Source organism: Protomyctophum bolini (assembly GCF_963924005.1).
Source record: "Protomyctophum bolini genome assembly, chromosome: 22".
Lineage (NCBI taxonomy): Eukaryota > Metazoa > Chordata > Actinopteri > Myctophiformes > Myctophidae > Protomyctophum > Protomyctophum bolini.
The window spans coordinates 21,084,742-21,112,641 of record NC_137883.1 but is presented as its reverse complement, the minus strand read 5'-3'; the positions used below and the strand labels follow the sequence as shown (position 1 = coordinate 21,112,641).

The following is a 27,900-nucleotide window of genomic DNA, read 5'->3' as shown; positions in this document are numbered from 1 at the left end:
AACACACATTTCACCTGTCCAATTCTGTTAGATCTGATATTACCAAGGCAGAGAGCAAGGGAGGCTGCATTTTAAGAGCACCCGACCAGGGCTAAAAGGAAGGACAGAGCTAGACTAGGCCTTGCCTGCACAACTCGACAAACCATTATACTGCATGGACCCGAATCACCTCCTATATGGCTGTCATAAATTAGCTCGAAAACAAAAGCAAAGTAATTTGCTTTTTTTTCTTCTCCTCTACCCCCACCTCATCCTTTCTCTCTCCTCTCTCTCTCCACCTTCCTGGAGCTCTCCATGAGCCTATCTGGGAAGATTTATGAATATGTTAGAATAGCCTGAGCCAACAGTTTTCAAAGTGGTGAAGTGAAAATAAATTAAACTGGCCCTGTAGGCAAGTCGTGCGGAGAGTGATGAATTAGATACTCATTGCTCTGTTGCTCGATGCCTGTCCCTCTTTTCAGCTGAAAATGCTGTAAACATTATAGGGAAAACAAACAGACATTCAAATCAATTAAGTTGCTTTTGATGACAGACATGTTGGATGGAAATGGATTTGTTGACCAAAGTCTATCAGTAAACATGCATGTCCTTGGTTACATAATTTTCCTTCGGAAAAACTTTAATGAAAAACATGAAGAGCAAAGATGATGAGCACAATTACAAACACTCGCAATTTATTCATCTCTCTTGCTCTGTCAATTTAATTTCCTCTGTACACAGAAATTCAATGGCTGACCTAATATCCTTGTCGCATTTTTTTTAAACCGGACAGCCCAACACACCACCACACAAACATTTATAACTCTCTCAGATCTAAATGAACACTCATGGTTTTACTGGGTTGTACCATTCAACCAAATATCACTGGGACAGGCTGCTGCCATCTCACTGGCGGATGACATACTGTAGAAATTGCACTGCCTTTTGTCCATGCATTAGACAATGGCAACCTTTTCACTCATGAAAGCATACTTCCAGAGGCCCATAACCGACAATACTAAAAAAAATTGTCAAGATGGATGGCTGAGCACATTTCTTCACCTCTCCATAGCATCCTGAGCCCCCGGTACCTGATTAAATCTCTCGCTGTTGACCCAGAGGTCAGCTTTCAATTGGAAGTGGTCAATCAAGAGTGAGTTTCCACTTGGGCCAGCAGAACCATAAATCTACTTTTTCATCCGCCTCCTCTCAGCAGCTTCAGGAGGCTGTCTCTTCAAGCACAGTTTTCCACACGCAGCCAAAGATGCCCCCTCGTCCCCTTCTGGAAGAGATGCAATTAATTGGAAGCTTCTCCTTGTTTTCTTCATCTTCATCTTTTTTTCTGTTTAGACTTATTAGAATAATGGAACTACCTTTTTACAAGTGTTGTGTCACCCATAGGATAGCAGCATAGATTCAGAGAAAACTAGATAAAGTGCCCCTCGGGGCACAGGTCTCCACCACGGCAGGTCAGGCTGTGGCCTATAGCGGTGGCGATATAATAGAGGGTATGCGCATGCATAAATGAATGGCAGATCGAGTGACAAAGTGAATTTAAGGTTGTTTAAAGTCACTTAAAATTAATGCAGTCAGATAGGACTTTTTTGTTGTATGGGCTGTCAAGGCCAGAAAGTAGTTTTTTGCCACTCAGTAGGTGTTCATGTATAACTTCCGGTATGATGATGATGATTACTCGCATACCCTCTATAGAGCGTCGCAGTCCCGCCCCCTCAGAGACCCGGAAAATAATTCCCTGTTCATTTTCGTCATAGACTTTTCAAAAAGTATTTATTTAAAGACGTTTACGCCGTGGACAAAGTCAACTCTTGTCGTGACAAATCATGACAATAAACAATGTTTTGGGCCGAACAAATAATTAGAAAGAAGAAAAAAACGGCAGGTTACAACACTTTTTTAGTGTTTTTCTTCTTTGTAATTATTTGTTTGGTCCAAAATATTGTTTGTTGTCATGATTTGCCTCGACTCGAGTTGCCTTCGTACGACACTTAAAAGGTCTTTAACGGTGCCGGAGATTAGCTGTACACAGACGGACGGACGGACACACACACGGACGGACACACACGGACCGAGGCAAAACATACTCTCTCGCCATGCCTTCGGCCTGGTGGAGACAATAAGGGGTTTTGTCGGGACATAAACAAGGAAGTAATGGGTAATTATTTCAGCAATTTATATCGATAAAGACCTTAAGATGTCCCCACAAGTCCCAGGCACCCCGCGTTTGTGGATGTGCGTGGACGTCCTAGGCATCAGAAGTATTTATGTCTGCGCAGGTTGCTTCAAATCACATCTCCCGTTTGTGTGCTCACCTGCTCTTAAATGCCTTAGACATTACTTTATTTCTCAACAGATTATTTGTTGTTGTTGTTTTGTAAAGTGCATAACTGCTGTACAGCATTAAATACAAGAGGGGTGGCCTGTGCAGTGGCTCAGTGGTCCAGGTACCTTGGCTGGTAATCCAGTTTACTAATCTGGCAGTGTGCCGCGGGTTCGACTCCCAATCCCGATGGCCTTTACTGCATGTCACCCCCCCCACCTCTCTCCCCATTTCCTGTCAGCCTACTGTCGCTGTCCCTCTATACAAAAATAAAAAAATAAAGGCGAAAAAATACAAGAGGGAAACTGAATGAGTTGAATGTTATTCTGATGCTATAAAACAGCTCACTTTTTCAGTTATTCATGAAATGTGGAAATTCAGAATCTTGACACTTTCAGGGCATTGGTATCTGTTTGTAGCAGAAATGGAAATATCAAAGCCTGTCATCACACCTCTCGTCACCCTATCTGCTACTTGTGAAACATGTGATATTTTGCCAGAACCAGGTGTGTGTGTGGCGTGTGTTTGCGTGCGTGTGTTTGCGTGCGTGCGTGCGTGCATGCGTGCGAATACAAACGGAACATCTCACCAGCCAATGCCCTGGTACTACTGCTGTGCAGGGACACATGGCAGAGCGCCTCCAACAGCAATATGCCACATAGCTGAACAGCTTGAGCATTGCGACTGAACCACACAAACACCCAACAACATGCATGTCTCCAATTGCACTATGAAGCGCTATTCTTACACGACAGGTTTTCAATATGGGGGTCGTAGCCCCCAGGGGATGTGGCAGGGGACACCATGGGGGGTGAAATCATAAATGGGGTTTTCTCTCTCTCTCTCTCTCTCTCTCTCGGAACCCCTGACATCTGTATACTCATTGTATACTGCCAATACTATAATAGCAATTAGAAATACTTAAAATGAAATATTGGCAAAGCTTTATCGCTGATTAATCGATAATGCCATTGTCCCTGCGGTGATCTTTGTGCTGGCACAGGAAAGAGACGCAGAGCAAAAAGTAATCAGTGCCTCAGTATTGCCCTGACTCACCCTGTGTGTCTGTGTCCAGTGTTCAGCACAATTGGCAATAGCTCAGCACCACGGACAGCTCATCTAACGCAGCACCACGGACAGCTCATCTAGCTCTCCATACTGCCTGCCTACCCCAATCCACCAATTGCTGCAACATGCAATTTCGGCCATACCCTTTTTCAGGAGGCAGGCACAGCAAGCCATGAATGCCAGGGCAATTTATATACAGTATATATGTAATTTTCTGCTTTTATAGTGATTACCGCCTTGCTTCTTGTTATTTTTGCTATGCAGTGTGGGTTATTTCCAACCTCACCGCCTGTACGGTGATATTGTACACAATCTCATCACCAAGTTCCTCCTATACCAGAGTCACCCAGGTACAGATTGATAAGAAGGGTACATTACATACACGTATAATGCAGTCAGTATGTAGGTGTGTTCCAGGAAATGGGATTTGACACTGTTGTTTTTCTGTTGCATAAGCATCTTTCCGCATTCATAAAAGTCCAATGAGCTCCAACTGGGTGCTCAACACACAAGTGGAGAAAGAGTTCCATTTTGTGCTTCCCTTGCGAAATGAAATCAGTGATTTAATTTAGGGTATTTGCCAGGGAATAATAGCTATATTAAGTCAGTATGCCGTACAGTTATACCTGTTCATTACTACTTAAATGAGGCTGTAGATCAAACAAAATAATCTAAGCTTGGCAGTCCTGTTTCACGGCGCAGGAAGGCTGCTGGCTTGTGCCACGCTGACAACACTGAGGATAATCTACTCAGAACAACGTAGGAATGCTCGAGCCATTTAAATGCACACCCAGAACTATATATTAAAAAGATTTGTCACATTTTAGGAGCTGAGGAAGGCTATATGGTGCAATGTGTTATTTCTCTGACAGAGCTTTTGGCTTGAACACACACCCTCACGGACCAGAAGAGATGGAAAGGGAATGACTAGCTACATTAGCTGCACTTTTACTATAGCGTTCATTCGCACGATGTGCCCTCATGTGAACTGAGGCAACACTTCAAGTCTTAACACCATGTGCCCCTTTGATAACAAGGGATATGGACTTTTGCATTGAGGAGAAACAGGCAGATTTACATTTTTAGAGGTCTGTGGTGTTTTATCCTGGCTGCAACAGTAACCTCTGATGGTAATTTAATGCCCCCATTGAAGTAATGCACTTTACTGCACCAGTGGATTAAGTAATGATTATTTTGTGAATTTGCGACCACCACAATGGTCAATTAATCTTTAATGAAACTGTAGCTTATGAGGCGGAGTGTGACATCACAATGAGGGCGACTGCTTGCCAAGGCAGTTACAAGCCTCGGTTGCGGCCTCCACTCCCCATCTATCACACTGTAAAAATAGAACGCTCTCAGGAAAAGAAACGAAGCGAAACGACAAAGTCACAGATGCGGGGCCAACATTTTTAGCATTCATGGAAGTGTGTGAGGGCCTATATGCAGTGGACGTGCAGGAAATATCTCGGCCTCTGATGTATGCAATCAGATTAACTGCCATTTTGAGGTGCTATTTATTTAGAGCAAGCCAGGCAGATGGGTTGCAGGGAATTATGTGCACTGGCAGAGCATGAAGTTGGAGGTTATCAAATGGCTGCGTAGGAACTGCAATATTCACCTTCCATTTCATCAGCGGCTCTTTAGAGATACTCAGTTTACTGTAACTCCCCAGTGTGCTAGGTTGCTGCATGCTCCAACATCGAATGTTTCTCCACTGGAAAAATATCTCTGTTTCACAGCCATATGGCCCAATCATTCTCAATTTTACCAAATTGAAACGCTCAAAGCCAGAAACGGAATTTGTCAGTGCATTTTTAGCCCGAGGACTCCAGCTCTCTCACACATATCAGTGCTTTTTATCAATGCACCAACATTTTATTGATAGTCTGGATGCAGTTTTTTACTTCATCTTGTTACATGAGTCGAGTGGAATGATATAAAATGTCAAATATTTGATTACGGCATGGCTTATTTCATACTTTGTCATATGACAATGTCACCCAAATATAGCCGATCTATAAGCTCACATTGAGTCTCAATGCAACATGTGAGCTTGTACTGTATTAATATTTAACCAATTTACCCTATAAATAACTGCATTGGGTCAATTGGAACACAGGCCCTTTTTGTCCATTTCCTGAATATCAATAGTTCTGGACATGCAAGGTTTCTACCGCGACAGCAATGAAATGTTTGAGTAAGGATACACCGCAGGTAATTGGGGTGAATAGGAGACATGAAGGAACAGGGATGAAAACTGTGATTGAAGATGGGAATGAGAGCAAAAAAGGATGAGTGGCATGAATGAGGGACCATGAGGATGAGTGAGGGAACGAGAGCAGGACTGAGGGTGGTGAAGTGAGACGAGAGAGAGAATCAGGGAGCCATGCACGCACACAGAGAGGCAGAGACATGCAGATAGAGAAGGCAGGGAGAGAATGAAATCAAGAGAGAGAGAGAGAGACTGATAGTGCTGAGCAGTGTGTCAGTCACTGTATCCAATGGCTCCTCCTGCAGTCTCCTGGCACGAGTCCTGTAATATCAGATAAGTGTGTGTGTGTGCGTGGGAGGGTGGGTCTGCTGAGAGGGGGGGGGGGGTGGCGGCGAGGAGGCACTCGGTGTTATTGTGCACCGGGCCGCTGGCACCGGCACTGTCAGTGAGCGGCGTCGATCCGTGAACTCGCCATCTGGATTCTCCCACAAATCACATTAAAGTTTCAGGCCCAGGAATACATCAAGCTAAATGAATATTGGCTCCGGGGGCCGCAGACAGGCCTGATGGAGAAAAAGCCCCACACACGCAACCTAACTCTTTTGTGGTCAGATATGAGCCATCCATCCCTTCTACTCCCTCCCACTTGCCTCAGTCCGCTCTATCGCTGATGGGCAGTATGGCTCTGATGAGGTGGACAAGACAAGAGAAGACTGATATCTATAGGAAGGGCGATACAAGGCAAGGTTACACACTTAAGCAGTAGAAAAGTCAGCATACCAACATAATTAAAGTGCAATGAAGCGGCGGAAAAAAACCCACAGTGATACATTCTCTGCTCTGTAGTAACAACCCACACCGTGGCAACACTGAGATTCAATACACGTACTGGTATTTAGTGAGTGAGCTGCTGATCTTTCTGGCGGAACTACCCAAAATGTTGGGTTATTCTCTTCATCTGGACGATGAACTGCTGCCATTTTCTCCTTTTTGAGACAAGGTTTCATTTATTATAACCACAAAGAATCATCTTTCATATATATCTTTTTTTTTTTAATCGCCCAACCAGTTTTCTGTTTTCATTTCCCCCATTTTAGGCACAAAAAATAAATAAAGATAAAATAAATAGTAGATGCACAAGCTCCCTATGTGATGCGTGTACTGTAGATTGATGACCGCTATTTGTCATTTGACAACATATAGAGTGGTATCAAGCAGGCGTTCTCAATTTATTTTTTATTTATTTCCCTATTTGGTTCAGTACCCCTGATGTTTTGGCGTTTCCCTGATTTCTGAAGTATTTCAGCTTCTGGAGAACGCTATAGTCGGCCTATATGATTTAATAATATCCCACGCTTTAAAGGAGAATTCCATACTAAAAGGCTTTCTTACCTTTCTTTGTATAGTTGTTACGTCCCCACCAAAGAGGTCCAGGTGTTATTTTGTGCAAAAGCTCCTTATTGGCTATTTCCCCTACCATAAGCCCTAAATGAATTGCATTGAATTGAATGGGAATTGAATGGGGCTATGGGGTGTTGTGCTAATTTGCTTATTTCCATCGCTCAAAATTATAATTTCTTTGTATATATCCTCTCTTCATAATGTAAATAATATCCCAAGTGGCACACTTTACTACTTCTTTCGATGGAAATAAGCGAATTAGCATAACACCCCATAGCCCCATTCAATTCCCATGCAATGCAATGCAATTCATTGAGGGCTTATGGTAGGGAAAATAGCCAATAAGGAGTTTTTGCACAAAAAAACACCCGGACCTCTTTGGTGGGGACGTAACAACTACAAAGAAAGGTAAGAAAGATAACAAAGCATTCTAGCATGGAATTCTCCTTTAAAAGAGTTGCATTTATTGCCACCTGAGCAGATTAATTTATTTCAATATCCAGTTTTGAGTAAATGCTTTATCATTAACGTAATGGGAAAATATATTCTTCCATTTTCTATATGCACTTTCTTTCACATACCCCATACATGTAGTGCCTACACCAACCCCTAGGAGTGCACTTATCACACTGTTGAGCATCACAGAAATACTGGACCCTATTCGCTGTGCTAAAAATAAGGATTATTTCCTTCATTTCAACAATATTATGATAATTTAACTGAAATGTCTGCCTATTTTCATATATTTGAGTGCCATTACCAATGCATGTATGCAATAATACAATCATGTTTTCATTACTGTTCTGGATACACACACACACACACACACACACACACACACACACACACACACACGATGCTGTTTCAGAATAGAAGGCTAAATCTATTAAGTTCTTTTCCAATCCAATATAGCTTGTAGTGCCAGGGATTTATTTTTTCTGTCCAGGACTGTGGAGAAAAGGGCTTTGCACTTAGCTGTCAGGGCTTCAATTCTATGAGATCCTGTGGGTGAGATATGGATGGACTAGAAATCTGAAAAGTATTAAATACCTTGTCATTTGTAAGTGCAATGGTTGAACTGCAATCTAGATTGCAACACTATAGTGTGGCTTTTACCTGTAGTGCGTGTAGTGATTGCCTAGTGATACAGAAGTAATTTTGCGACACACACACACACACACGCACACGCACACGCACACGCACACGCACACACACACACACACACGTTGCCACAAGGGAACACATGATCGTATAGTCTTCAATAAGCCAAGACACAGGAAGACAGCAGGCATCAATCACTGTTGCATTTTGTCACATATGAGATGGTCCTCTGCAGGAAGACAGCTCAAAGTCAACCCCAGACAAACTTTTAAGCACACACCATTATAACATGCATGAAAGATCTGTCATAACAATCCAGGAAAGGGAATCAACCATACAACACCACTTTTCTCATCCAAGTAATTGTTTTTGTCCCGTGGGTTATATGCGTGAGGAAAAACCTTATTATATTCCCTTAACTGTTAGCATGCATCACGCCATTGTGAACATAAAAGTATGCTCAAGTACTGTCTTATTCAAAAAGAAACTATAATTCTGGGTCTGATTTATAGTTGATATAAAGTAGATAATTAAGATGAACTAACCCTGTTTTATAAGCTAGAACAAATCAAATTGTGAAACATGTTTGCCTATAGTGACATGCCCAATAGGATGCCAGGCTTTTAAAGGAGAGAATTTCGCACAAGCTGTTTTTCTTACCGTAAGATGAAGAAACGTATCCATTTGTCACAAAAAAACACGCTGAGCGTTCCATACCGAATTCGCGGATTTACCCTACAATACATGCAGGCCTTACACTAGAACTAATTTATTTGTTCATGGATGATATGATACGGTGTAAGGCCTACCGTTTCTTAAAGGACCAGCGCCCTATATCTATATTTCTTTATTTATTTATTTTTGAGGGGCGCTAGCCCCTCCTATACAGCTTTTGTCGCCACAAAATGTCCGCAACACAAACATTAAATGCCATTAACAATGAAGGGAAAATGTACGTAATCTTGTCCCCACACGTCTCATATTTGCCATCGACAATGAAAGGAGAAATTTGGTCAAATATCCACCACACAAACATTAAATGCCATTGACAATGAAGGGAAAATGTACGTCAACTTGTCCCCACACGTCTCATATTTGACATCGACAATGAAAGGAGAAATTATGTCAAATGTGACGTAAATTTGTGGCAACAGGCTTTCCGATTGGCCAGTATGAGATGATGATTCATGATGTACGATGATAAGAGCGCCCCTCACTTCACACAGGTGTGACTTTTGTTAATATACACATTATCAACAGAATTCAATAAAAAACGGCTAGCATTTCGCAGAGAAGAAGGGAAGTTATTGATTTCCTCACAACAGAACAATGGGATTTAGGTTGCCTTTAAAACCTTTAGAATACATTGTCATCTAGCACTTGTCAAGGTACTGAAACCTCTGATTTATTTATATGTATTCCAGGTCTTCAGGTCATCTTCCCAGAATATCTGCAGGAGAAGTTTGTCCAGTCAGCTCTGAGCTATATCATGTGTAATGGTGAGGGTGAGTACGTATGCCGCAACAGCCAGTGCATCTGTCAGTGCGCCGAGGAGTACCCACAATGCAACTGTCCCATCACTGACATCCAGATCATGGAGAACACCCTGCTAGGGATGGCTGAGTCCTGGGCCACCTCTTACAAGGACTTTGAGAACTCTGGTAAGCAAGCCATTTTTATAGCAATAGTTTGCTGGGAATATCTGTCAACGCATAACTGCACTGTATAGTAGTTGACATTTTCATTAGTTAGACATCTTGTCTGTCTAAATTTTGATGCAGCAAAGACCCATACTGTATGTGGCCTACTTTCTACCTAGTTTTTATAAACCAATACAGCTAGAGTCAGTCAATATTATATAACAAAGCTTCCCAGTCTAATAACATCGTTACTCAGTGGGTTTCTTTCCACTACTTATTATCATAATATGAATAGCCTACAGTAGACCCAATAGAGCCCTTGAGGTAAACTAACACATTAATTCTCGAATTGTACAATGGCCCATTGTAGCCATTGTCAATGGGTACCTGTGCTGACATTGTAAGTGTGTAAACAATCATATACAGTAACAGTGTAAGAAGGCTGAATAATATAACAGTATCATTAGATAGATGCAAGATATTAATATCAGACCCTGCATTAAATGTAGAATTATTATGCTGTACTTTCTACTGTACACTATGTTTCCTCTTCTTTTTTTATCCTCATTTTCCCTATTATACTTTTCTTTTAACTGAATGTAGGGAGACACTCTTAGCTGTAAATGTGATATGACAAAGTTGGGGACTGTTACACTTAAAATAACAAATAAGTGTGAATAATAAGTGTCACATTGTATTGTATTGAGATATTATGCCTAAATATGGAGGTAAATGTTGTCCACATCGTGCAGGCCTACAGTGTACCAAGCTTTAATTCACACCCTCAATTGTTTTTTTATGCGTGTGTGGGGGTGTCACTATTTAACAAGTCACCTTTGGTAGAACACACACTGCATAACGCTTCGCATGTTAACAGCCAATCAGCAATAAAGTGGTCTATTGCATTATTCAAGGACCCATTTGGACACCTTCTGTTTTAGAAGAGACAAAGCCAGAGCTATTAATCAAAACAGTGACTTCTTAATCCATGTTTGGCAGAGAACACTGTATTAGAGGTGAAAATGTGTGCAATCACTACACTGCAATAGGCAGTTTTACATGCCTCTCATGAAAAATGTGCGTACTAGGTTATGTTTTAATACTGTGCTCGTGTGAAATGTGTATAGCAATATTTCCTCTGATCTTAAGGCGTCTTCAAGTAACACTCCATACTATACTCCAGTTGATGACCCACATGTCTCCCAGACTCCCCAAATACGTGCGCACCCGCACGGGAAAAAGAGAGCTCTCAAGTTCAACCCCACTGATTAAGTCAGAATACAGAAGTAAAAAGGTAGAGATATTCCCTGAGGAGTGTGCCCAATATCCACCTGGCAAGGCACAATGCTTATATATTATTGATACGTTATAAAAGTGTGCAAATAAAACCCGGCAGAAACATATAAATATATTTATGGTTCACAAAGGACAGACAGGGTGAGGATGAGTCACTGGAGGTGATATCAAAATATCAAAACTTAAATTCCTATAAGTTCCTACGACTACTGAATTGAAGGCATTGGGATAATACTTTGATATAATGGATTAGGTACTTAAGGCATTGTGTTTGATTAATAATACCATTAGTTCAACAGCAACAATAACTTTAATTAGAAAATTTGATGGAGACGATTAAAAGTCATCATTTAAGTTGTTTTCAGGTATGATTTAAAAAAGGGTGGCTTGTGTTAGCTTATGCTCCTCAAGGGGGGGGGGGGTTACCCCAAGGGGATTTGTCATTAGGGGCACTAATAGCAAAGAATCAATCACCATCAGTAGCGTTTGGAAAGGTTAGAGTGATCTGGCCCAAGGATCAACTCATTAATTAACTCCTTCCTTGCCAAGTTTAAGGTCAAGGTTAGAGTGATCAACCTATTAACAGTTACCAGGTCTTAGCTAAAACCACAATAGGCACTACCATGAAAGCCACAGACCGACCGCTACGCCCATATATGGTCTGTCCATATATGGGACCGACCAGCATTTTAATATAATGTGCAAATACTGAGGACATCAGGGATCTTCATATATAAAGCCTGAAAAAGCCTTTTGTGATGATGAAGGCTGCAAATTATATCAGTGTTTTCTAGGGAAGCCTTCGAAAGAGTAATTTAAAAATAAACTACTACATTCTAGCTGTTTATGTTGGGATATGAGCCAACATTTCAATAACGGTGCATCCCTATGAATGAGATCATATCGACAGCACTTATATCGGCCATAATAGCAATAGCAATTATATCGGATATCTATATCGGCCAAATTGTCTCATCAATACATCCCTAGTTCTTTTTCCACAAATGAGTCTTGAAAAATTGGGGTCATCTTATAATCAGAGTGGTCTTATATTCGGTACAATACAGTATTTTGAAGAGCCCAAAAACTGATTCCGCGAACCGGACGTAAAAATCTTTCATTTCCGGGGGAGCCACTAGTTATTTTCGCTGTTTTATGTGTGGTGTGTATTCAGTTTCACAATCACAAGCTCTATTTATCTCATATATTCCTCAAGTTGGCAGGTTGATTCTTATTGTCTCAGTCAGACCCCATGTATTTCCAAGGAAAATATGACACAAAGTTTATTTTGAGAGTGAATTGCCCCACAATATGAATACATTTTTAATTGTTATATTTTGTTGGTAATTGTTGTATAAAAGCAATAAAACACTTGAGGTTATGATTTATTGGCACAGCTGTGCATGGCGATGGTTATTGGCACAGCTGTGCCAATACAGTAACCCCGATATAGCACTCCCCCTCGTGTCTTGTTTCTTAATTAACATACTCTAAGATAGTTATTTTTGGCATTGTGTCTCAATTTGTCACTTTAATAGTCTCAATTTCTTAGCTAAAAATGTCTCAATTTCCACAAAGGCACAAGTTCACAGCCATTGATAAAATGTTAAATGGGCTGCTGTTTGAGACGGGCATGAGAGAGCTGGGCTCTGGCAGGGTCAGGGGCAGGTCTATAGGAAGGACAGACATTGATGTTGACGGGAATTGGATTGGAGGGAACTAGAGTTCTTCAGTGTGTGTGTAGGAGGGAGATACTCAGAAGAAGATAGCCAGTTTGTAGCGCCTTTTAGTGTATCCGTTTCATATGCTGATGGTCTCCGCTTCCGACTGAAGCTCTCTGGGTTGCAGAAAGATTGAAAGCTTGTTAGAGGCAGACTATGATTGGCTGCAGAGAACATTAAAGAGCTCACCTTGGGAGAGGATGGGCTTGAACCCTCTGCTGTGTCCTGCTTTACAACATTACAGGCGACAGTCTTCTCAGTAATACTGACAATTCAATTATGCTTATAGGATTTCACGACAGAATGTTTTATAAAGCCATATGTTCTATTAATAGTGCTAATTAACTATAGGCTTATTCGACAGAGGTTGATTTTTTTGTGTTCTCTATCGCATAAAATAGTATGATTAAATTGCACAGACACACATATATATATATATATACACACATACATATACAGCCTACTTATTTACCGTAGATGGTTGAGCTTAAAATACTGGGGTGCTTATAACTAATCATACACACGAACAAAGCAATGAGGTAATTGCTATTGAAATCAGAAGAAATTGCAATTGTGAGCAATTTAATTAGTTGGCTAATTTGTTTACTTAAACTATTCAATCATCAATTTGATTCATAATAGAAACCAGTGAAACATTTTAAATTGCCTAAAGATTTAAGTGCTTCTGCTTCTGACCTTCTCATGGTTAATTTTCACTGACCATGTATGCTAAGAGAATGTCATTAATTGTTTATAATTATTTATTTAGCTTGTTTGCCTTGAAATTCTTTAAACAAAAGTAGATTGTATACAGTACAAAACTGTAAATTGAGTTTTGGCTTTTTTCTATCAGAACTGTAAAAAAAAACTAAACAATTACTGATTACTCAGGCGGACATGCTGAAATGGGAGAAGCCACAACTTCACAATAACATACAACAAATGTTCCATCCAATTTCTCCCCTTCTCTCTCTCTCACTCAATACCACGCTTTAACCCTGCAAACCAATCCACACATGTATTTCTCATCCATCTTCTTTTTCCCTGTCCACATTCAATTCTTTACTTTTCACTTTGCCCCTACCGTCACCCCCTTTTCTCTTTCACACCCCCGCCCTCTTCTCTCTCTCTCTCTCTCTCTCTCTCTCTCTCTCTCTCTCTCTCTCTCTCTCTCTCTCTCTCTCTCTACACCCTTCTGTCCTTACTTCGCATCACTCACTGTCACTGCATCCTCTCCCTGTCGCCCAGATGAGTTCAAGTCCTTCCTGAAGAGACTGCCCTCCACTCACTTCCTGCCGGTGAGCAGCGTGCATCTCCTGTGGGGCAGTGACTGGGACCTGCAGGCTCGCTACAGGCTCCTCCAGAGCTCCCTGGAGACGCAGCGGCTCAAGATCCAGCGCACTGCCCGCAAGCTCTTTGGCCTCAGCATCCGCTGTCACCACAATCCCAACCACCAGATGCCTAGGGAGAGGTGGGTAGAAATATGGCATCGACGGTCACATTTCCACTGGCGCCAAGCAGATCGGATGTGACTTTATTGAGCAACGTAAACAAAGGGTTGTTGATTTTCGGGGTCGATAATTTTGGTGTTGAAGTTTTTGGTATTAGCGCGTCTATAGTTAGTAAGCATGGATAGAGAAGCAGAGATACCGCAGATGATTTAATACTAGAAAGAGATGCTGCAGAAGTTTTGTTTTCAGTGCTGCCTCTCGAATCATGCACTGGAACAATGATATCCATTATATATTTCAACTTCAACGCTGTTGTTTCCGTCCATCAAGTCTATTTAGTACTGAGGCTTGCATATGCCCAAAGAATCCCAGCTCAATCTTGCTTTTACAGTGGGAGTTTTCTGGCTATAGGTCATTGCACACATCTGTCACAACTTAGAGCAGTGCTCGGCTACAGTGCAGTGGCACCAACCAGGGCCGGTTCAGGGTCGCCCCCACACATACATATTACATTTATTTTATTTTATTATATTATTTTGAGGGCTACACAGCGCCCTTAGCGACCTGGTGCCCTAAGCGAGGAACTGTTCCACTTGACTCGGGCCGGCCCTGGCACCAACACTACCTGAAATACATGAAATACCTAGGAATTTCCACATCCTTTCTAAGAGAATTGTGAAAACACTTCTGAAATGGTATGCTAAGTAGCCTATACTGCATGCTAAATAGAATACCCCTCATCCACACCACACCCCAAATAATTCAAACTGTGTCAGGGATGTCAACAGACAAATGGAAACAGAAAAATAATATGTAAAATATTCATTTAAGTGGTCTGAAAATGAGCCCGTGTCAACTGTCACTATAAGGTAAAAAAGAGCACATGCACACTCGTATGCGAGTTGGCAAAGGTTTGTTCTGAAGCGTTATCAAAGAGCTGCAGTGCACTCTGTGCTCGCTGGAGCGTGCATCAAGAGCCCCTGACAGCACAGTGGAGAAAGGCAGGGTGTTTGTTTACTTGCTTGTGTGTGACTGCGCTTTGCATCAGATGGAGGGAGTCATTGCCATCACTATTAAAGCAAGCAAGCTGTGCGTGCGTGCGTGCGTGCGTGCGTGCGTGCGTGCGTGCGTGCGTGCGTGCGTGCGAGCTAGTACGTGTCCCTGTATGGCCTATAGGTGGCTTTCGTTTAGACTTTGGTTTAGTACGGTATTTTTCTTGAACCTGCTCGGTTCCGGTTTGTTTAATTTCCTCATTTTACTTGCAACCCTGAAGAGAAAGTATAGCAGAGTGTTTCAATGTTCATAATGTTTGACTAAGAACGAACAATGCAGCAAGCACACACCTTTTAATATACCTTCTAGTTATTAGGCTGTAGTATGTACAGTAATGCATACATACAGTAAATATATTTTGTATTATCTCCATTTGATGTGAATTTTAGATTACAAGAGCACACTGCTGCATTTCCACAGTTAATTTATCATGTCGTCTATTCTATGGATTTTCCTATTTAACATCTACACTAGCTCACTTAATGTTGTGTTTATACAGTACACTGATTACTGATCAAAACCTGCTGTAGATGTGTGCACAAACTGCACATGGCATGTGGACAAGATTAATCACCTTACCTTAACCCTGGTGTCCCTATTTTGGGCATGTCTAATAGGTAGACATTCAAAAATGTTTTGTTGAAAATAGCAGATCTACAAGCTCACAGCATTTGTGGAAATGTGGGGACTTAATTGGTTAATGTCCTTCTCCCGTCACAAATGAGTGACAAATGAGTTTGAATTACACCATATACTTATAATTGTTCATGCTAAATAATCACAACTTCACCAATTTCGCAATTAATAATTGCTGATGAAGCTGACAACGACGCCAACAAAACAGGTGCTATTTAAGCTATTTATAGACCTTAATATATTGGATCATTTGTCAAATTGTCAAGGTGGCAGCAGCGGAACAAAGCTGTAAATGTGGACTTTATTGTTAGAAATTTGCATGATTTCTAAATACACTCCTCGTACTCACTCCTTAGAGGATATTCAGACCACTGTTTTTCTCCGCAACGATCAATAATTAATTTAAGCTCTGTCACACAAGGTCACAATGTATCGCCGTGTGAGCTTGTAGATCAGCCATTTTCCGAACACAACACAAACCCATTCTGGGCGGAAACCCCTTTGTGTTTTATACCCCCTCAGGCCGGGAACCCATTTTGGGGTTCTGTACAGTATTAAAAAATGTGAACATTTTGATACTGCTATATACATATTTGAAGTTTTTCATAAAACTTAGGTCAGGATTTAGAGGCGCTTTTAGAATCGGCCTCAGGCCTAAATGGGTTAAGAAGGAGCATCATTTTGGCTTAAAACAGGCTTAGAACTAGTCCTTAGACATTGTCATCCAACACTACTAACTCAACAGACTACCCATAGAAATATTAAAGTACAAAAAAAGGGGGAAAAAAAAAAATATATATATAAGCAACGCTAGTAGTAGGGCTTACTAACATTGACTAGTGTGAGTGGGTGTGGTGTGTGAGTGTGTCCGTATGTGTGGAAAGGCAGGCAGACAGACACACATGCGCGTGTGTGATTTCACATAACAATGAAATTACATAGCTTAGAGAATGCACAGGAACATGTACTGTATTTATAGATGAGGTCAAAGAACTAAATTCTGTTGAAATGAAGCCCATAACCAAATTGACAAGCATAAATAAGAGTGCTTTTCCTGGAACCCATTCCAATATACAGTAATGCAATATAACACCAGTCTAATAGCTTATTGGCCTTGCCAGTCAGTATAGGGCCATTGGCTCTTTGACGGCATTGGTCCTCAAACACAACTAATGTGCAGTACACACACAAAATACCCATAGAGTACACACACACACAAGAATATACTGTACACTGTAGGCATGCAACTTGTACAGTACCAACTAGATAGATACCCGCGGGGGTACATCTGTAAACTAGGTGCTCTGCAGGTTACACATGCATACCTAGAAAAGTTGCATATACAGGAAGCATTGAAAGGGTAGCCTACAATATTAGCATTCACTGTACATTGAACAGGTTTCCTTCAGTTGGCTCCTGGCAACATGGTTTTCAGTAGGCTACGTCATATGAAAGCAGTACAACTGTACAACCTTGGAGCTACAAGGACTTACATTGGTCCTTACCAGGTGAAGGAAGCTTACTTCCCTCATGAATGATATGATTTCTACGTCCAGTTCCGATTTCAGCAACATGAGTGCTTCATCAATTATCTAAATGTAACGTTCAATCAAACTAGTCAAAATTAATTACATTAGCTCAATAAAGTTAGAAAGGCACCTAATAACCCTCTCCATTCCTAAATGAGAGCTAGCCCTAATTAGAATAATTTGTCATCACCGCCCCATGTCTGATAAACCCAGCCATGGAACCAGCTAATCTGGCACCAGAAAAACATGAAATCCAAGGTAAATCATTGGCATTTGCCAGCTGGTGGCTCACACTGTTTCACTTGCACGTCCATGTGGACAGTGAATGCAGAAACTGTGTGGGTAGTGCTTTGCTGAACTAGCATGAATAAACAGTGAGTATATGTATACTGTAATAATATAATAGGTTACCTCATATATGGTGAACACACAACTCATCTCATATAAAATGATTAATAGTGACAGATATGAAGTAGCATCACTCCCAGCCCAGACCATTTGCATCTAGGCTATGCATCAGCCTTAATTATTCATGCTTGGAATTGAGCATGTTTACAGATATGAATGTACCTTTCCAAATAATGTATAATGAATAATGTTTAGCTGCATTTACAATCGATTTGACAGGGTGGTGGGCTAAAGCACTCTCCTATATAAGCATATTAGAAAAGTATCCTGACCGAGGTGTTTTTGTCATGTTGTCATTACCAGTAAGACGCGCAAACGCGGGAAGCGAACGCAGCTGAGACCCTGCAGATCATGTCTGTCTGTGTGTCTGTCCCGCTGTTACTGTATATGTGGACCTGGCCCCTTTTGTGCCCATATATGGAGCTGAGTGGACCTGGCCCCTTTTGTGCCCATATATGGAGCTGAGTGATTGCTGATGCAACACACTCCATATTTGGATAGCGGGACAGACACACAGACACACAGACAGACATGATCATGAAGGTTACTTTAGTAACCATGGTTCTTTAAGTAAGTGAGCGAAATACTTCGCTTATGGGAGGTTTCGATCTGAGAAAGCGAGGTGCAGATATTCATTTATGAACTCACACAGGCATTTTATATGCACTGTGGGTTTAAGGCTCGTGACGCAGGCACCCAGCGCCTTAGGCGTATATAAGGCCTAGCTGCTGCGTCACAGGCCACTCGAACAATTTCCTTCTGCCACAGAGCATGACAGAAGGGTGTTCAGCGAAGTATTTCGCTCACTTACTTAAAGAACCATGGTTACTAAAGTAACCTTCATGTTCTTTTAAGTTGTGTTCGCGAAATACTTCGCTTATGGGACCTTATGAACTCCCGTATCCAGAACTAGCCAGTGAGTCCTAGGACTTTGGGATAATTTAAGGGCTGGGGACAAACCTCAGGTTTGTGGCCCGGTCCCACTTAGTGGCTAATTGGGGTAGGGCGGAGACTACCCCAGGTAGCCTGGGTTTATAGAGGGAGGAGGGGACTTTGTCCCCTTCCCTTCGGGGCTCTGTAAGGTGGACTTTATTATAGTCCACCTATGGTGCGGCTGCTCCCAAGACCGCGTGCGCTATAGAAGGCACCGCCACATCTAGGTTATAGTATGTGGCGAAGGTCGAGGAGGAGGACCAGCTCGCTGCTGTGCAGACGTCCTGGATCGAGATGCCCCTGTGGAGCGCCCAGGATGCTGCCATGCCTCTTGTGGAATGAGCCCTTAGCGTAAGCGGAGGCTCTATTCCTTGAGTGGTATAGGCCAGATGAATGGCCTGCACTATCCAGTTGGAGATAGTGACCTTGGTGACAGGTTTTCCCCTGGTTCTTTCACCCCAGGATACGAACAATTGATGGCCTATCCTGTAGGGGCCTGTCCTGTCCATGTAGGCGCGGAGCGCTCTTACTGGACAAAGGCGGTTCAGCCTCCTGTCCTCTTCCGTGGCGAAGGGGGGGAGGGTGGAAAGCCTGTAGGTCCACCGGTACGCAGACCGAGAAAGCATTCTTTGGTAAGAAGGCTGGGTTTGCTTTGATGGTGACCTTGGTTGACCTGTCGTCAAATCTCATGCACTCTGGAGTGGTCGAAAGTGCATGTAGATCGCTGACCCTCTTAGCGGTCGTCAGAGCGACTAGGAGGGCTGTCTTAAGAGTAAGAAACTTTAAGTCAGCCGTCTGCAGTGGCTCGAAGGGCTCATTGGTTAGAGCCCTGAGTACTAGTGACAGATCCCAGGAGGGGGCCAGGGGCCTGTTGACCTTACAGTCCCTGCGTACGCCCTTCACAAACTGTTTTACCAGCAGATGTTTCCATACCGTCTGGTTGTCAATGCCCACGTGGCAAGCCGAGATGGCTGCCAGGTGGGTTTTCACTGAAGAGAGGCCTAGACCTCTATCCAGGAACTCCTGCAAGAATGTCAGGATGTCGACTATTGAAGCTTGGAAGGGGATAACCTGGTTAGGTCGTTCGAAGCACCACCGCCCGAACACGCTCCAGGCTGTTTCGCAGCGTATTGCTGTTGACTGGGCTCTGGCTCTCTGAATTGTTGCAATAACATTCGGAGGGAGGCCGGTTTCTGTCAGCATCACCCTCTCACGGGCCAGACCCATAGGTCTAGGTCCCTGGGGCAAGGGTGGAAGATCTCTCCTTTCGCCTGCGTGAGGAGATCCGCTCGTAGAGGGAGCTTCCATGGTCGGCTGTAGAGGAGGGGAGCTATCTCCGTCCTCCACACGCCCCAGGCTGGTGCAGTGGTGCTACTAGAAGTAGCGTCAGACCCTGAGTCCTCACTCTGTTCAGAGTATGGAGAATGAGACTCAGTGAAGGGAAGGCGTAGAGAAGGGACCTGGGCCATTGGTGAGCTAGAGCGTCTAGTCCCAATGTCGATGGTCCTCTTATGGCGAAGAAGAGAGGACATTCCGTGTCCTGCTCTGAGGCGAACAAGTCTACCTCGGGCGCTCCGAACCTGCCCCAGATCTGGTTTGCTACCTCGGGGTGTAGTGACCAGTCTGCGTATCGGAGGTCTCCCCTGGACAGCAGGTCCGCTCCTGTGTTTAGAACACCCGGGACGTGGCACGCTGTAATGGACAAGAGACGAGCGTTGCACCGCAACGTGAGTTTCTGAGCCAGTTGGTGCAAGCGGGGGGACCTGAGTCCCCCTTGCTTGTTGATGTAGCACATCGTTGTCGTGTTGTCTGTCCTGACCAGGACGTGGCAACCTTGGATGCGCGGTTCGAAGCACCTCAGTGCGAGGAACACCGCCATCAACTCCAGATAATTGATGTGGCAGGACTCAACTCAACTTTATTTATAAAGCACAGTAGTTGTCCTGTCCACAGTCCTCTGGCTGTAGTGCCCTCCAATGTGGCTCCCCAGCCAGACATGCTGGCGTCTGTGGTGACGACTTTCCTGGTCAGAGGTCTGCCCATAGGGACGCCTTCTGAGAGGGCTCGTCTGTCCGCCCACCATTTCAGTGCTAGCACGCATTGTGACGTCACTGTTACCCTCTGGCGGCGACGGTGCATGGGTATGCGTAACGCATTCATCCACTGTTGAAAAGGTCTCATATTTTAGCCTGGCTAGGCGTATTATGTAAACCACCGAGGCCATAAGCCCCGCCATCCGCAGGCATGCATGAAAAGGAATCGAGCGATCCCTTTTGAATGATGCCGTAAACTGTATTATCGCCTCTATTCTTTCTTGGCTCGGACGAGCCGTGAAAGAAATCGAGTCCAGCGTTATACCGATGAAGTCTATAGACTGTGTCGGCGTTAACACGCTCTTCTCCTGGTTCACTCGGAACCCTAGAGAGTGGAGGTGGTTGAGCACTCGTTGAGTGTGCAACAGCGCCTCCTGTGGCAAGTCTGTTGACAGGAGCCAGTCGTCTATGCACGCTGCTAGACGAATGTCCTGTTGTCATAGTGGAGCTTATAGCCGTGGCTGTAACCTTCACAGAGACTCTCGGACTCAGGGACAGTCCGAACGGGAGGACGTTGTATTCGTACTCTCCCTTTGAACCCGAAGCGCAGAATTTTTTCCTGTGCGGGGGGGTAGTTTGGACCTTGAAAGTATGTGTTCTGTAGGTCCATTTAACGTGCGCCAGTCCCCTTCGCGGAGTAAGCTTAGTAGGACTGGCGGTGTCAGCATTTTGAAGCCAAAGTCATCAAAATCGAGTCGGGGCTCTGAGGTTTGAATGGGCGAAGCCCGCCCCCTGTCTTTTCACCAGAAAATAGCGGGGAACCCGTTAAGAGACTGGTTGACAGGGACCTCTGAGATGGCGTCTTTCTGCAGGACGGAATCGATTTCCTCCTTTAGAATGTGCCCCTATCCTCTCCGTCTGCTCTCGAGAAGATGATTCCTTCGAGAGTGTGCGGTTTTATTTAACCTTTAGCCCTCTGCTATAGTGCGCATGATCATGGGGAGTTCCCAGTATCCAGCACTGAGCTTGATGACCTAACAGGGAGCCCCTTCTGTTTCAGGGGATCCTGTCCGTGAGGCTTTGGTGCCCTCTAGCGATTTGAGCGCATGGGGACAAATGTTTCTCTTTTTTTAGATGAGAGAATGAGAGCTGCTTTAAACAGTACTGTCTGTGGCGATTATCTCATTAACACATGCTGAATGTGAAGCACATGATCGTGCTCTTTTGAGGGGCCTGTGCTGAGGCATTTCTGCGTGCACGTCCCCTCTGTATTGTCCCGCACCCGCGGTGTGTGTGGCAAATGGGGTCTTGCACACCTGTTTTAACGGGTGATAGGGAGCCTTCCGTCCTCCTGGGAAGGTTCTGTCTGTGAGGTTCTGGTGCACTCTAGTGGCCTAGGCGCGTAGAGGCATTACCATTAAACGCCATTATTCTTTCATTGAGGTGAGAAAATAATTGGGCGTAGTTTACCCGGCCTGTGACAGTATAATACTGTCACAGAGCGTGGTTATTCCCCACGTATGGGCCTATGGCCTACAGGTCGTATTCGTGTTTTTGTTTCATGTATATTTTTATTTTATAAAAAAAATACAGAGAATACACATTAACAACAAATGCAGAAAATGGTACAGAGGCTAGTAGCATGCACAATTTTCGGCTTTGAAATGTCTTTAGAGTCTGCGGTTTTGAGGGTGAGGTCCGTGACCACTACCCTCTAACTCGGACCCCTGAAGGGAGGAGAGATTCAGGGGTACGTCCTGACCCCTGCTCTCGTATATTTCCCACGTATGGGCCTGTGCCCGTGAGAGGAGAAGCCCCCGTTCTAGGGGAAGGTTCTGTCTGTGAGGCTCTGGTGCACTCTAGTGGCCTAGGCGTGTAGAGGCATGGCATCAGTAGACAGGCCGTTAATTTCTCAATTAATTGAAAAAATAATTGGGCGTGACCTCCCGGGCCTGGGACAGTTTTAAAACTGTCCCAGAAGCGGGTTATAATCCCCACGTATGGGCTTATGCCCTTGTGTCAGGTTTCAAGTTGTTCTTGTGTTTTTGTGTTACTCTTTGAAGTAAAAAACATACACATTGTGACATAATTATGCACATTTAACAACATTTGAGGGGTTCTGTACAGTGGCAGCCACTGCATGTACATTCCCTCTGAAACGTTTGTAGGGCGGAGGAGAGCAGCGGCCAGCGGTCCCGGGGCGTCCTCTGTGTCCGTCGTCCACCCTGAAAGCAGCCTGACTAGTAATGCTAAGCATGCTAGGATGGCAGCGACCATCCAACGAGGTTGTTAAACCCGACCTCTTTTAAATGTTAGCTAAACAGCTAAACAAACCTAGCTTCACAATGTACATACCTTGTAATGTTGAGGGAAGCAGTGGGTCTGGGGAACGGCGTTGAGTGAGATGTTTGTGTTACTTTTTTATTGAATTAAAAAACATACACATTTGTGACATAATCATGCACATTCACCATGTTTGAGGGGTTTGCACAGGGGCAGAACTGCGTGTACATTCCCACTGAAACGTTTGGTTTGTGGTTCGAGACCACTATACTCTCTGCTGGATGTAGTAGTGGGAAGAGGGAAGGCCGCAAAGCCTGGGGCTCGCGTAGCGCGGCCGTCGGGCTGGTGCTGTGTTGACACAGTGATGCGGGGCACGGTCTCCATGTTGTCGCACGGGATATAGCAGGGCTTCCCTGGTCGAACAATGCGAGCATGCGCGAGCCCGGGACAATAGAAAAATATTTTCTGCGGTCAGCCATCCTCCTAGGCACGACAGTGTGTGCTGCGCGCTTCGGGGGAGGCTCCACGGCAGCCTTGACTAGCAGCTGGCGCGGTCTAGTCAATGGAGCGGGGGGAAACTCTTCTACGGTAATATGCCGTATAGCGTGTAACTTCCCCCGCTCAGTTGGCTGCTTTGGCTGGGTCGTCATTTTCTGCTTCGCTCCCCAGGCCCCGTAGTCATGGGTTTCGGCCCTGGCTATCGGGACCCGGGAGGATGCAGTGTTGTCTTTGTTAGCCGCGCTAGCACGCGGCACTGGTGTGCTACGTGCTAACGGTGGCCAGTCGACCCGCTGTCTAGGCATGGAGCGCGGAGGCCCTTCGCAGACCTGCTTCTCCCTTTGAGGAGGCAGGTCTGGGTCGGGTCTGTCGCCCTCGAACTTCTCGTAGAAGCAAACTTAGACATTTGTTTTCTTTTTCGCTATCGTCACAGTTTAGTGAACGGCTAGCTTAAAAGAGCGGGTTCACCCGTTCCTCTGTTCGCTATCGTCACAGTTAGTGAACGGCTATCTTAAAAAGAGCGGGTTCACCCGTTCCTTTGTTCTCAAGTTAGCTATAAGCTAGCGGAGCCGCGGGTAATAGGCCCGTGATTCCGCGCAGCTAAGGCTAACTAGCTTCCCAACGGGAAGATAGCTTGTTGGAATTAGCTAGTTTTCCTGAATTAAAAACTAGTTTAACGTCGAGAAAAAAGCTGTGTGTTTAAGCTAGCTGGGACGGGTGTTAGGCCCGTGAGAGTAGCTATGCTAGGTAGCTTCGCTCGCGCGAATTAGCTTGTAGTAAAATTAGCAGTTTCCTGAGTTTTAAACGTCGAGGAAAAGCTTTAGAGTTCTCTCTGCTTTTAAAAAATAGATATGAATCTAACCAGTACACTACTAGGGAACCTCACGGAGCTTGAGTCCTGTCTCTCGCCCGGTTTATGAAGTGTTGAATCGCCCAAAGTATAACTGGCTAGCGTTATCATGCAACCTCTGTGGCAGAAGGAAAACGAGTGGCCTGTGACGCAGCAGCTAGGCCTTATATACGCCTAAGGCGCTGGGTGCCTGCGTCACGAGCCTTAAACCCACAGTGCATATAAAATGCCTGTGTGAGTTCATAAATGAATATCTGCACCTCGCTTTCTCAGATCGAAACCTCCCATAAGCGAAGTATTTCGCGAACACAACTTAAAAGAACTGCTAGGTCTCATAGTAAGTGTTCACAGACATTACTCTCTCACACAATGATATCCACTCACATTCCTTCCTACTGTACTTTTTTGTCTACCCCATCTCCCTCCCTCGTGGCAAATAAAAATGGTAAATGTTGCATTTTTAAAGCACCTTTCCCCAGTGCTTCACAATGTTCAGTATATGCACCCACTCACACACACACAGCAGAGGCAACCGTGCAATTAAGGCACCAACCAGCAGAAGTGGGGGGTTCAATGTCTTTTCAAGGACACTTACGACATGCAGCCAGGTTGAGCCGGGCATTGAACCGGGAACCTTCTGATTCCAAGATGAGTGCTCTGGCCTCCTGAGCCACAACAACATATTTCGTTCTACCATCTTGGTTGTTCTATATGTAGCTTCCTCTGTTTCTTGCCCTGCTCTATCACATGCGGTAGAGGGGGCTGTGATGTGTGTCACCAGTGTACCAGAACTGTCTGATGCCCCATTACAAACCCACAGATTGTGCTCTGATTCGTGAAAACAAACAGCATTCATTCCCCCTCATTTCCATTTTATTCCCTGTGGCAAAACAACACGCCAAGCTTTGCAGAGAGGCAAATAAGGCAAAAAATAAAACTAGCAGCATCTAGTAATGGCTTATCGAGGGAGGCAGTTATAGGATAGTACATATTTTACCTCAGAATTTCACATAGCACAGCCCACCAGTTATTGCGAATAAATTCAAGCGAGTAAATTGTTACGACTGTGTCTAAAACGGTAATAAATAGACAATCAAAATGAACGGGAATAGTTTAATATTTGGTGAGTAAGGTTTGCCATTGAACAGATAAAGGAACAGATGTCATATCTATATTTGAGTTACATGTAATGTCATATCTATTTTCAATTACACAATGTTTATTATTATTATTATTATTACCCTTATTAATATTATTATATTATTATTATGTCTTTAGAGGAAGATTATTATTAACTAAAGTGCAAATGGATAAAATGGCGGGAAAAGCAATACTTTTTTCCACAGCTTTGTTTACATAAAACTGCGATCAACATCACAACTGACAAATTAAATTAGTAGTTATTGTTACTTTCATTTTGTAAAATGTCCCACATGTGAATCTTAAATAATGCCAGCACCATATGCATACCTTTAACATTAAACAATTGGTCTTACACTTTGGAAGTTGCTATAGGGTCAAAAGAAGTGTTTCCTCTCTCCTTATAAGCGATCTGTTCTAAGATCATTTTGAGCATAGCTTGGGGGATTTCTGGCCTGCCAACAAGGTCATCCATCATAGTTATCACTCAGGTTCATTAGCATGTCAAGCTAACCTTGAGCCCATCCCTCTCTGAGAAATCGGGATTCAGAATTCACCTCCTACATTCACAAAGGAAGGAAGTTCTAGGACTGTCAAGATGACAGGGAAAGATGCCTGAGGGGTAAAGAGGAGACAAGATTAGCATAGCAAGTAATGCTTCCCACTTGAGGGAAATAAAGGGACTCAGTCCCCTTGAAAGGAATACATTATCCTCCTGTGCACTGACTAGGCTATAACAAACAGCACCAGGCTTTAGTGGTGACAGAATTAAAAATTGACTTCAGTATTTCCAACTATTAACTAATCATTACAAATTGTATCCCTTGGCTTTATCCCATTTTCCCTCTGTTTTATTATCTCTTATCTTCTGTGTCCCTTGCTATCCCCATATCTTTCTTTCTCTGTCTATTCCACAGGTCTGTGATGCAGTGGCTTAACAGGGTTCAGTCCTTCCTCTACTGCAACGAGAATGGATTCTGGGGAACTTTCCTGGAGAGCCAGAGGACATGTGTGTGCCACACAGGCGTCACACTGTGCCAACGCCCCATACCATGCGTCATTGGTGGCAACAACAGCTGTGCCATGTGCAGCCTGGCCAACATCTCACAATGTGGCTCCTGCAACAAGGGCTATAAGTTGTACCGTGGGCGCTGCGAGCCCCAGAATGTGGATTCGGAACGCAGCGAACAGTTCATCAGTTTTGAAACGGACCTAGATTTCCAAGACCTGGAGCTCAAGTACTTGCTGCAGAAGATGGATTCACGACTCTACATTCACACCACATTCATCAGCAACGAGATACGCCTGGAGACATTTTTTGACCCACGGTGGCGTAAGCGCATGTCCCTGACCCTGAAGAGTAACAAGAACCGGATGGACTACCTCCATATGATAATTGGCCTATCCATGAAAATCTGCCAGATGCGTAACAGCAGCATTGATCCCATGTTCTTTGTTTATGTCAACCCTTTCAGTGGCAGCCACTCGGAGGGCTGGAGCATGCCCTTTGGTGAGCATGGCTATCCACGCTGGGAAAAGGTGCGCCTGCAGAATACTCAGTGCTTCAACTGGACTTTGCTTCTAGGCAACCGGTGGAAGACCTTCTTCGAAACGGTGCACATCTACCTGCGTAGCCGCGCTAAGATCCCAACCGGCCTGCGTAACGACACTGGTCAGGGTCCTGTGGACCTTGGAGACCCGAATAAACGGCAGATCTACATCAAGATCTCTGACATTCAAGTGTTTGGCTACAGCCTGCGCTTTAACGCTGACCTGCTGCGCAGCGCCGTGCAGCAGGTCAACCAGTCGTACACCCAAGGAACTCAGTTCTACTCGTCATCCTCTGTCATGCTTCTGCTGCTGGACATTAGGGATAGGATTAATCGCCTTGCGCCTCCAGTCGCACCCGGAAAGCCCCAGCTGGACTTGTTTTCTTGTATGCTGAAGCACCGGCTCAAGCTCAACAACAGTGAGATGATTCGGGTGAACCATGCCTTGGACATGTACAACACAGAGATACTGAAACAGTCAGATCACCTGACTACCAAACTCTGCTGAGATAGTCACATTAACAAATTGAGTTAAAAGTGAACAGAGACACCCCACAACGAGAACTGAGAGGGATATTAATCTTAGTTTTGTTTTCCCTTTTTTTGTTTTTGTTTTTTTGACCATTTTTTGTTCTGCTTTTTTGATGTAATATTAACAACTTTGTAAGTGTAATGTTAAAGAGAAAAAGGAGAAAGGCCGAGATGAAACGCCTGTTAGGCAGATAAAGGAGATCCATGGTTTCCACTATGAAGACTGTACCATATTTGTCCCAGCAT

General features: G+C 43.9%; 1 protein-coding gene across 1 annotated transcript in view; it reads left to right on the top strand.

Moving 5' to 3' along the window:
* Positions 1-27,631, top strand: part of brinp1 (bone morphogenetic protein/retinoic acid inducible neural-specific 1) — a gene marked incomplete at both ends in the record, with an annotated part of 103,356 nt that extends 75,725 nt beyond the window's left edge. Inside the window, 3 exons of the mRNA XM_080755795.1 lie at positions 9,527-9,763; positions 14,008-14,230; positions 26,491-27,631. Coding sequence (XP_080611921.1) covers positions 9,527-9,763; positions 14,008-14,230; positions 26,491-27,631 — 1,601 coding nt within the window. The remainder of the gene's footprint in view (positions 1-9,526; positions 9,764-14,007; positions 14,231-26,490) is intronic.
* Positions 27,632-27,900: the final 269 nt, after the last annotated feature.